At 39.0% G+C, this 12,500-nt stretch overlaps 1 protein-coding gene across 3 annotated transcripts in view; it reads left to right on the top strand.

Annotated features, from left to right (window-relative positions):
• LOC135210818 (uncharacterized) overlaps window positions 1–12,500 on the top strand; it is a 166,361-nt gene that overhangs the window by 97,286 nt on the left and 56,575 nt on the right. For all 3 annotated transcript variants that reach the window (XM_064243685.1, XM_064243684.1, XM_064243683.1), the window contains exon 3: window positions 4,025–4,178. In XM_064243685.1, coding sequence (XP_064099755.1) covers window positions 4,113–4,178 — 66 coding nt within the window. In that variant the 5' untranslated portion in view covers window positions 4,025–4,112. The remainder of the gene's footprint in view (window positions 1–4,024; window positions 4,179–12,500) is intronic.

Genomic DNA, 12,500 nt, shown 5'->3' with positions numbered 1-12,500 from the left:
GGAGCAAGATTAGTAGCGGAACGGATGGGGATTCGAACACCAACACCACCGTCACAACCAACCCAACCAGAAATTCAAAACAGCAACCTCCTTGGAAAAGGCGCCTGGAAAAGCAAATCGTGGATGATGGAGATCTGACTTGAGTAAACTGAAAGAGATGGCAGAAAAAAGGCTAAGAAGCAAGAAAACAAGGGAGGAACTCAACGAGAAATACAAAGTACAAGAGAGGGGACTAAACAACACAATAGAAGATGTAAAACAGAGGCTTAAGGCCAAAGCACACAAGATCCAACGGTACATGAACAGGAATAAGGGATACCAACAGAACAAACTATTCGGAACCAACCAGAAAAGACTATACAGCCAACTAAGAGGGGAAGACAACCACCCAGAAATTCCTGAAGCTGAAACCAAGTAAGAGACTCTGGGAAAACATATGGAGCAATCCGTATCACACAACAAACATGCAACATGGCTCCAGGAAGTCAAGGAAGAAGAAACTGGGAGAATAAAACAAAGATTCACAGACATCAGACAGGACACAGTCAGACACCAACTAAAGAAAATGCCAAACTGGAAAGCCCCAGGTCCGATGAAGTCCATGGATACTGGCTCAAAAACTTCAAGGACCTACACCCACGAATAGCAGAACAACTCCAGCATTGTATCTCAAATCACCAAGCACCCAAATGGATGACCACAGGAAGAACATCCTTAGTACAAAAAGACAAGAGTAAGGGAAATATAGCCAGTAACTACAGGCCTATCACCTGCCTACCAATAATGAAGTTACTAACAGGTATCATCAGTGAAAGGCTATACAACTACCTAGAGGAGACAAACACCATCCCCCACCAACAGAAAGGCTGCAGAAGGAAGGGTAGGGGCACAAAAGACCAGCTCCTGATAGACAAAATGGTAATGAAGAACAGTAGGAGAAGGAAACCAACCAACCTAAGCAGACTATAAGAAAGCCTTCGACCATGATACCACACACATGGCTAATAGAATGCCTGAAAATATATGGGGCAGAGGAAAATACCCATCAGCTTCCTCAAAAATACAATGCGCAACTGGAATACAATACTTACAAGCTTCTGGAATAAGATCTAGCAGAGGTTAATATCAGGAGAGGGATCTTCCAGGGCGACTCATGTCCCCACTACTCTTCGTAGTAGCCATGATTCCCATGACAAAAGTACTACAGAAGATGGATGCCGGGTACCAACTCAAGAAAAGAGGCAACAAATAAAATCAAACCATCTGATGTTCATGGACGACATCAAGCTGTATGGTAAGAGCATCAAGGAAATAGATACCCTAATCCAGACTGTAAGGATAGTATCTGGGGACATCAGGATGGAGTTTGGAATAGAAAAAATGCGCCTTAGTCAAACATACAAAAAGGCAAAGTAACGAGAACTGAAGGGATAAAGCTACCAGATGGGGAGCAACATCAAAACACATAGATGAGACAGGATACAAATACCTGGGAATAATGGAAGGAGGAGATATAAAAACACCAAGAGATGAAGGACACGATCAGAAAGAATATATGCAGAGACTCAAGGCGATACTCAAGTCAAAACTCAACGCCGGAAATATGATAAAAAGCCATAAACACATGGGCAGTGCCAGTAATCAGATACAGCGCAGGAATAGTGGAATGGACGAAGGCAGAACTCCGCAGCATAGATCAGAAAACCAGGAAACAAATGACAATACACAAAGCACTACACCCAAGAGCAAATACGGACAGACTATACATAACACGAAAGGAAGGAGGGAGAGGACTACTAAGTATAGAGGACTGCGTCAACATCGAAAACAGAGCACTGGGGCAATATCTGAAAAACCAGTGAAGACGAGTGGCTAAAGAGTGCATGGGAAGAAGGACTAATTAAAGTAGACGAAGACCCAGAAATATACAGAGACAGGAGAAAGACAGAAAGAACAGAGGACTGGCACAACAAAACCAATGCACGGACAATACATGAGACAGACTAAAGAACTAGCCAGCGATGACAATTGGCAATGGCTACAGAGGGGAGAGCTAAAGAAGGAAACTGAAGGAATGATAACAGCGGCACAAGATCAGGCCCTAAGAACCAGATATGTTCAAAGTACGATAGACGGAAATAACATCTCTCCCATATGTAGGAAGTGCAATACGAAAAATGAAACCATAAACCACATAGCAAGCGAATGCCCGGCACTTGCACAGAAACCAGTACAAAAAGAGGCATGATTCAGTAGCAAAAGCCCTCCACTGGAGCCCTGTGCAAGAAACATCAGCTACCTTGACAGTAATAAGTGGTACGAGCACCAACCTGAAGGAGTGATAGAAAACGATCAGGCAAAGATCCTCTGGGACTATGGTATCAGAACGGATAGGGTGATACGTGCAAACAGACCAGACGTGACGTTGATTGACAAAGTCAAGAAGAAAAGTATCAACTCATTGATGTCGCAATACCATGGGACACCAGAGTTGAAGAGAAAGAGAGGGAAAAAAATGGATAAGTATCAAGATCTGAAAATAGAAATAAGAAGATATGGGGATATAGCCAGTGGAAATCGTACCCATAATCATAGGAGCACTAGGCACGATCCCAAGATCCCTGAAAAGGAATCTAGAAAAACTAGAGGCTGAAGTAGCTCCAGGACTCATGCAGAAGAGTGTGATCTAGAAACGGCACACATAGTAAGAAAAAGTGATGGACTCCTAAGGAGCAGGATGCAACCGGAAACCCCACACTATAAATACCACCCAGTCGAATTGGAGGACTGTGATAGAGCAAAAAAAAAAAAAAAAAAAAAAAAATAATAATAATAATAATATAACGCAATTTCATTTCAGACCACACAGACAGACAGGCGGAGATTAATAGGAAGAAAAATTATATCTTTTATTGATGAAAAAAATTATTAAATAACTAATTAATTATTGAACTCAAATTATGTATATATATATTTAAAACAATGATAAAACAAAAATGCCACGTAAATGTAAAGGAAAATAAACAAAGATATTTATCATATCCCAAAATAAATCTCGAAAAAATATAGCACAAAATCAATAAGAATATCAGCCATCAAAATATATCATTTTCAAAAACATGCTTTTAACCCTCCCACCCTCCCACCCACCCTCCCCTCCCCCACCTCCTCCCCACACGATATGTGTCTCATCCGAGCTGCGAGACATTCCGTCGAAAGATTGCGTCGCAATCGACGAGCAACGCGTCAGCCGGTCATCGGTGACTGGCGTTTGAGTGACGCAGGCGTCTCCCAATATATTTACTCTGATAACAATGATATATTTACCCTGATAATGCGTTCCTTCCCTATGAGTGTGCAGTATATTTCTGAAGTATCATATCACAAGGTTATATGGATCAACTATGATTTGAATATATTCTTGATAGATTTGATTTATGTGTGTTTATACTCTGCAAATATGTATATGTGTATATATATATATATATAATATATATATATATATATATATATATATATATATATATATATATATATATATATGTGTGTGTGTGTGTGTTATATATATATGTATAAATATATATATATATATATATATATATATATATATATATATATTATATATATTTATATATATATATATATATATATATATATTACACACACACACATATATATATATATATATATATATATATATATATATATATATATATATATATATATATATATATATCTATATATATATATATATATATATATATATATAATATATATATATATATATATATATATATATATATATATATATATATATATCTATATATATATATATATATATATATATATATATATGATATATATATATAGTATAATATATATATATATATATATATATATATATATATAGATATATATATATATATAAATATATATATATATCTATATATATATATATATATATATATATATATATATACAGTAAAAACCCCAATTCATCGTGCCCTTACATTCTCCCCGCCAGGAGGACACGGCCTGGAGGCTGGGTCGCAGAAGTGGTGGCACGGCTGGGAAGACACGGGTCAGCCCTCACTGGCAGAGAGCAGATCAACATGACTGCCATCCTAGGTCACACTGTCTCCCTCCCTTGCAGGGTCATCAATCTCAGGGACAGAACGGTAAGTGTCGGGTGACGTGCGTTTGTGAATTTCGTCGTGGGGCTGCTCGTGCCTGTAGTCATTTGCAGGTGGCTACGCTCTAATAAAATTTCTGTATAAATCTGTAGACTGAATTGCAGTGATTTTTTTTATAAGCTTGTTGATACTGTGAGGTCTAGTTCTAAATGTTTGTGGTATTCTGTGCAAATTGCATGGATTAAATATTGATGTATAGTCAAATCTATCATAGGTTAGGCATAGATGTGCCTGTAGAAGTAACTGGGAGAAAAAGAAGTTATTCATGCTATTGTCTGTTGGATTTCTTAACAAATTGCACAAAATAATTAAGCACAATCTATAGAAATCACTAAGGAATAGGAGAACTGTGACTGCTGTTATATGTGGAAAACAAATCTGTAGAAAAGTCTCATTGTAACTTAAGTGCTGGTATGAATCAACTGAAGCAACATAGCATAGAAGTAAGTGTCAGTAGAAATTTAAAGAAAATGCAGGTTATGCCTATCAATAGCTTTCAAAGAAGGTGTTAAAGTTGTTGTTGTTTTGGTTAAGCTGGCCTTATGACAGTTCGGGCTGTTACCCTTGGGCAGCCAATAAACAGATATAAAAAGATAAACGTACAGAAACTGTATCAAGGCCAAGTAATGACATGGCAATGCTGTAAAATCATGAAAAACTGCAACAAAGAGTATCAGTATCTTCAGAAACAACAAAATAGCAACATACTGACTGTGACTATTTACAGAAACATTGAATTGTGATGATTTTCAAAGCCTGTAGAAACAGTTAACAGTTAATAATGTTAAACTTCTCAATAAAACCACCTTGAACAGAGTCAAACACTGCTTGATAAGCGCTTGGAAGTAATCTGCATTCCTGTTACCTGAACAGAAGAGGAAGAAGATGATGAGGCAACATTCACAACCTGCCTTCCTGTTGCCTCTTCTTCTCCCTCACAGGTAAAAGGAATGTGGACCCTCTCTCTCTCTCTCTCTCTCTCTCTCTCTCTCTCTCTCTCTCTCTCTCTCGCGTTACAAGCACCGATCTGGCAGTGATGAATGCATCTTGCAACCCAGCAAATGCAAGCACATGAAGATCGAAGAAGCGCTAGTAGGCTAGTTTACCTTCAGAAGCCAAGCGGAATCGTTTGGCAAAACAAATGAGTTTCGTTTTTCCTCACTCTTTCCCGTTTACGTTTTGAGTTTTCAAAATTATTTTCCTGGTGAGTTTCTGGGTTTGGAGTCTCTTGATTGGTAATGAGGATTGAGTAGGTCCTCGTAAGGGTTGTGAACTGTGAAAAAATTTTAATGTGATTTTCTATTATTATTATTATTATTATTATTATTATTATTATTATTATTATTATTATTATTACTTGCGCCATTTCCTCCACTACTGATGCCACTGAAGTTTACTATTACCACTGCTATTATTATTATTATTATTATTATTATTATTATTATTATTATTATTATTATTATTATTATTATTAAATTACTTCTCTTATCAGTTGTATTTTGAAACACATTTCACCTGAAGTGGCTATTTATCAATAATAATAATAATAATAATAATAATAATAATAATAATAATAATAATAATAATAATAATAACAACAACATACTTCATTTAAGCTCAAGGCCATATACAAATAGACAATCCCTTACATTCAAACATAATAATAATAATAATAATAATAATAATAATAATAATAATAATAATAATAATATGCTTCATTTAAGGCCAAGGCCATATACAAATACGTTCTCCTTTACACTCAAACATTTCCGAGGAAAATAATAATAATAATAATAATAATAATAATAATAATAATAATAATAATAATAATAATAATAATACTGGAAAACCTAGATGCCGAAATAGCTCCAGGATTCATGCAGAAGAGTGTGCTCCTAGAAACAGCGCATATACTGAGGAAAGTGATGGACTCCTAAGGAGGCAGGATGCAGCTCGGAACCCCACACTATAAATACCACCCAGTCGAATAGGATGACTGTGATAGACCAAAAAAAATATAATAATAATAATAGCAGAGTGATGGTAACGATATAGGAAAATCAGAGAGAAATAAGGAAATACAGAAAGGGAAGGAAATCGTCTCCAGTGAACAGTAATCCTATTATCCACGCCTTCCACATAACTCAGATCTTCTCGCTTCGCTGATGGAGATGTTTTGGCCGAGCGAATTGCTATACTTTTTTACTATATTTTTTTTTGTGGCCAGGTATAATCAGATTGGACACGGTTAGTCTTGAATAGTGACTTGCAGAAAACATCCAGGTGGTGGGGATTTTTTTTATGAGTTCCTGCGTAGCACATTGAGAGTGAAGTGTTTTGATAAGGCTTAATAGGGTCTTACAACATGTCATAAAGATAGAAGTTGTCAACTTGTCGCATACTTGTCACAAACTTGTTGAATACAAGTCAATGACTAATTGGTAGTGTTACCAAGGACTTCATATGGTTTATAACGCTCCTTAGGATGCTGCAACATTGCAGTACAACATGTCATTTAAATACAAGTCAGCAACTTGTTGCACACTTGTCATAAACTTGTTGAATACAAGTTGGTGACTAAATGGTAGTGTAAACAAGGGCTTCATATAGTTTATGAGGTTGCTTAGGGTACCACTAACTGCAGCAAAGCATATCATGGATACATGTTGGCAACTTGTTGCACCCATCACAAACAAGTTGAATACATGTCAACAACTTATTGATCATCCCAAATAAAGCTTCATATGGTTTATAAGGCTCCATAGGGTGCCTCAACATTGTAGTACAACATGTCATTTAGATATAAGTCTGCAACTTCTTGCATACTTGTCCGAAACTTGTTGAATACAAGTAAACGACTAATTAGTAGTGTGAAAAAGGACTTCATATGATTTATAAGGCTCCTTAGGGTGCCACAACACTGCAGTAAAAATTGTCATAGATACAAGTCGGCAACTTGTAACACACATCACAAACATGTTGAATACATGCCAACAGGTTTAATACAAGTCAACGACTTACTGGCAGAGTTGCATACGATTATCCACCAAAAGCCATTGCCTCCTTTTCCGCTTATGGTCGTCGACATTTACTCAACCTGTTCAGGATATATTTGTGATATGTTGCCTACATCTGGTTGCAATAAGTTGACTACTGGTCCCCGCTGGTATGGTGGCTAGCGTCGTGACATGCCGCTCAGATGTCGTGGGTTCGAACCGCACCCTGGATCAAGAAAAATGGCTGGCTCAGTGTCATGGTCGATTAATGCTGCAGTGTGGGGTCTGCGGTGGGAGGTCGAAACCAACAATCTTTGGAATCTTGAATTTCAAGTCAATGGTCCCTTTGGTGCGCTTGTTCCGTGTGAATAGGTTTCATCTAGGCAAATGATATAATGAATAATAATGATAATCTGTTGAGGACATGCTATTCTGTAGTGTGGACGATTCTTTATCAATCATAGACGCTATAACAGTACGACAGGAAGAGCAGCAATTTTGTATCTCGAAGACAGGAGGCAAAGTCCACTCTCAAGTCTTCCTTGATACGGGAATCCGCTCACAGTTTCCAGATGTGGACTCAAGAGGAATATTTGTTGGTTCTACAATGCGTTTCAGCTAAGAAACGTGTACTTGGTTTTAGTTACAGTCTATAATCATGTCAAATTCGTCTGCATCCCAACGACAGATATTCGATTAGTAGATGGAAATCTTGCACTGATGATGAGGAGATTCGAGCCATTTTATTACCATGCCAGATGAGTTTCGTTGTTATTCAGAATAGGAGCCAGTTCAATTTAGCATTCAGGGCATTTGTGCACGTATCAAAGGGACACGGCCAGAGAAAGCCACCTTGAGGGAGTCCTTTTCAAGAGCGCGTCTCTTTTATATAATCTTCAAATAGAGTTTAAGATTTTGCACTCTATTAAATGCTATTCCCAAATCAATATAGGAAAACAGGAGTGCCTGAGTGATTAGCCAAACTGTTTGCCTGAAGTATATAAAAAAAAAGGTGAATAAATCTTACTAATAGAACATACTCAGATATGCAAATGAAGTAGTTTTGACTGGGAGATTGTAGCCTTGGTCAGCTATACCTTATAGCTTCCTTCTGGTTAGTTAGTGCAATACTTTATTTACCGCTGACTTCCGGTGAATACTGCTTGGTATTCAAGCTGAATCCGTGGAAACTATCGTATGTATACTATAGGTATATTATTATCGTTTAAATGCAGTACTAGTATCAATAGTAACAGAAATATTAACCATTGTTACTCTCCCTAATATCTGAACTAAACATTAAACTGTAGGTGGACCTGAACTAAAAATAAGGGAACTTATTATTACTATTATTATTTTTTTTTTTTTTTTTTTTTTGCTCTATCACAGTCCTCCAATTCGACTGGGTGGTATTTATAGTGTGGGGTTCGGTTGCATCCTGCCTCCTTAGGAGTCCATCACTTTTCTTACTATGTGTGCCGTTTCTAGGATCACACTCTTCTGCATGAGTCCTGGAGCTACTTCAGCCTCTAGTTTTTCTAGATTCCTTATCAGGGATCTTGGGATCGTGCCTAGTGCTCCTATGATTATGGGTACGATTTCCACTGGCATATCCCATATCCTTCTTATTTCTATTTTCAGATCTTGATACTTTATCATTTTTCCCTCTCTTTCTCTCAACTCTGGTGTCCCATGGTATTGCGACATCAATGAGTGATACTTTCTTCTTGACTTTGTCAATCAACGTCACGTCTGGTCTGTTTGCACGTATCACCCTATCCGTTCTGATACCATAGTCCCAGAGGATCTTTGCCTGATCGTTTTCTATCACTCCTTCAGGTTGGTGCTCGTACAACTTATTACTGCAAGGTAGCTGATGTTTCTTGCACAGGCTCCAGTGGAGGGCTTTTGCCACTGAATCATGCCTCTTTTTGTACTGGTTCTGTGCAAGTGTCGGGCATTCACTTGCTATGTGGTTTATGGTTTCATTTTTCGTATTGCACTTCCTACATAGGGAGAGATGAGAGATGTTATTTCTGTCTATCGTACTTTGAACATATCTGGTTCTTAGGGCCTGATCTTGTGCCACTGTTATCATTCCTTCAGTTTCCTTCTTGAGCTCTCCCCTCTGTAGCCATTGCCAATTGTCATCGCTGGCTAGTTCTTTAGTCTGTCTCATGTATTGTCCGTGCATTGGTTTGTTGTGTCCCAGTCCTCTGTTCTTTCTGTCTTTTCCTCCTGTCTCTGTATATTTCTGGGTCTTCGTCTACTTTTATTAGTCCTTCTTGTCCCATGCACCTTTCTTAGACCACTCGTCTTCACGGGTTTTCAGATATTGCCACAGTGCTCTGTTTTCGATGTTGACGCAGTCCTCTATACTTAGTAGTCCTCTCCCTCCTTCCTTTCGTGTTATGTATAGTCTGTCCGTATTTGCTCTTGGGTGTAGTGCTTTGTGTATTGTCATTTGTTTGGTTTTCCTGATCAATGCTGCGGAGTTCTGCCTTCGTCCATTCCACTATTCCTGCGCTGTATCTGATTACTGGCATGCCCATGTGTTTATGGCTTTTATCATATTTCCGGCGTTGAGTTTTGACTTGAGTATCGCCTTGAGTCTCTACATATATTCTTCCTGATCGTGTCCTTCATCTCTTGGTGTTTTATATCTCCTCCTTTCATTATTCCCAGGTATTTTTGTAATCCTGTCTCATCTCTTTGTTTTTTTGATGTTGCTCCCATCTGGTAAGCTTTATCCCTTCAGTTCTCGTTACTTTGCCTTTTTGTATGTTGACTAAGGCGCATTTTTCTATTCCAAACTCCATCCTGATGTCCCCAGATACAATCCTTACAGTCTGGATTAGGGTATCTATTTCCTTGATGCTCTTACCATACAGCTTGATGTCGTCCATGAACATCAGATGGTTGATTTTTGTTGCCTCTTTTCTTGAGTTGGTACCCGGCATCCATCTTCTGTAGTACTTTTGTCATGGGAATCATGGCTACTACGAAGAGTAGTGGGGAACAGGTGAGTCGCCCTGGAAGATCCCTCTCCTGAATTAATTAACCTCTGCTAGTCTTTATTCCAAAGAGCTTGTAAGTATTGTATTCCAGTTGCGCATTGTATTTTTGAGGAAGCTGATGGTATTTTCCTCTGCCCCATATATTTTCAGGCATTCTATTAGCCATGTGTGTGGTATCATGTCGAAGGCTTTCTTATAGTCTATCCATGCCATGCTTAGGTTGGTTTTCCCCCTTCTCCTACTGTTCTTCATTACCATTTTGTCTATCAGGAGCTGGTCTTTTGTGCCCCTACACTTCCTTCTGCAGCCTTTCTGTTGGTGGGGGATGGTGTTTGTCTCCTCTAGGTAGTTGTATAGCCTTTCACTGATGATACCTGTTAGTAACTTCCACATTATTGGTAGGCAGGTGATAGGCCTGTAGTTACTGGCTATATTTCCCTTACTCTTGTCTTTTTGTACTAAGGATGTTCTTCCTGTGGTCATCCATTTGGGTGCTTGGTGATTTGAGATACAATGCTGGAGTTGTATCTCAAATCACCAGTATCCATGGACTTCATCGGGACCTGGGGCTTTCCAGTTTGGCATTTTCTTTAGTTGGTGTCTGACTGTGTCTGTCGTGATGTCTGTGAATCTTTGTTTTATTCTCCCAGTTTCTTCTTCCTTGACTTCCTGGAGCCATGTTGTATGTTTGTTGTGTGATACCGGATTGCTCCAGATGTTTTCCCATAGTCTCTTACTTGGTTCGGCTCTTAGTGGCTGTATAGTCTTTTCTGGTTGGTTCCGAATAGTTTGTTTCTGTTGGTATTCCCTTATTCCTGTTCATGTACCGTTGGATCTTGTGTGCTTTGGCCTTAAGCCTCAGTTTACATCTTCTATTGGTTGTTTAGTCCCGATGAAGTCCATGGACTTCATCGGGACCTGGGGCTTTCCAGTTTGGCATTTTTCTTTAGTTGGTGTCTGACTGTGTCTGTCGTGATGTCTGTGAATCTTTGTTTTAATTCTCCCAGTTTCTTCTTCCTTGACTTCCTGGAGCCATGTTGTATGTTTGTTGTGTGATACCGGATTGCTCCAGATGTTTTCCCATAGTCTCTTACTTGGTTCGGCTCTTAGTTGGCTGTATAGTCTTTTCTGGTTGGTTCCGAATAGTTTGTTCTGTTGGTATCCTTATTCCTGTTCATGTACCGTTGGATCTTGTGTGCTTGGCCTTAAGCCTCAGTTTTTACATCTTCTATTGTGTTGTTTAGTCCCCTCTCTTGTACTTTGTATTTCTCGTTCAGTTCCTCCCTTGTTTTCTTGCTTTAGCCGTTTCTGCCATCTCTTCAGTTTACTCAAGTCAGATCTCATCACCATGATTTGCTTTTCCAGGCGCCTTTTCCAAGAGGTTGCTGTTTTGGTTTCTGTTGGGTTGGTTGTGACGGTGGTGTTGGTGTTCGAATCCCCATCAGTTCTGCTACCAATCTTTGCTCCTGCCTATGTCAAGTTATTTGTTTCTGTGATACTGGTGGTGTGTATTAGGCCCATTATTTCATTGACCGTCACTTGTTTTCTCCCTTATTTCTTGGTGGTTGTAGGCTTTCATGGAGGGGATCTTTGTTCTCTGTATCTGGCTCCATCCATGTCTAATCTTTTCTACCCATTCCGTCCTATCTGTTACTTCGTCGGTGTTTCTTCGTGTGTCGTTGTTTGATACTTCATCCTCCCTGTCGTCTTCTGTGGCAGCGTCTCTCAGTTCGTCTTCGTGTAATTCGTTGTCGTGTGACATTTCCCTTTCCAGTTCTTCTCTTTCTGTTGGGGAGAGCCAGTTCTTTTTCTTTATGTTCCTTACTTGGTCTGCCAGCCTCTGCTCTGTTTGGGGGGTGTTATTCCTCTCATTCCAGATGTTGATCAATCTTCTTCTATATCCTCTTCTCCGTCGGGTTGCTTCTGATGTAGCATCTCCATATTTCCTTATTTTTTCTTCTCCTTGTCCATTTCTTCCTTGCTCTGTAGCTCCAATCTCAAGTCTGTTTGATTTACTGTACCTGACCGTCTTCCCCTACAATTGGGTTGAATACCTGGTTGCCGGACGAGGCTCCTCTGTTGCCAGAGGTTCCATTTACGTCGTTGTCGTTTATTCCTTCATTTCTTTCCATCATTGCTGAGTTTTGCTATTTAACCCATAGCTGGACCCTACCCCATCAGGGATAGGTACTCATTTACAGCTGAGTAGACTGAGGAAATTATGGTAAAGATCCTTTCCCAAGGAATCAACGCCCGAGGAGAGCGGTCACCCATCCAACGACTGACCAGCCCCA

Source organism: Macrobrachium nipponense, chromosome 4, assembly GCF_015104395.2.
Source record: "Macrobrachium nipponense isolate FS-2020 chromosome 4, ASM1510439v2, whole genome shotgun sequence".
Lineage (NCBI taxonomy): Eukaryota > Metazoa > Arthropoda > Malacostraca > Decapoda > Palaemonidae > Macrobrachium > Macrobrachium nipponense.
Note: the sequence above shows the minus strand (reverse complement) of the source record. Positions and strands in the feature narration are given on the sequence as shown.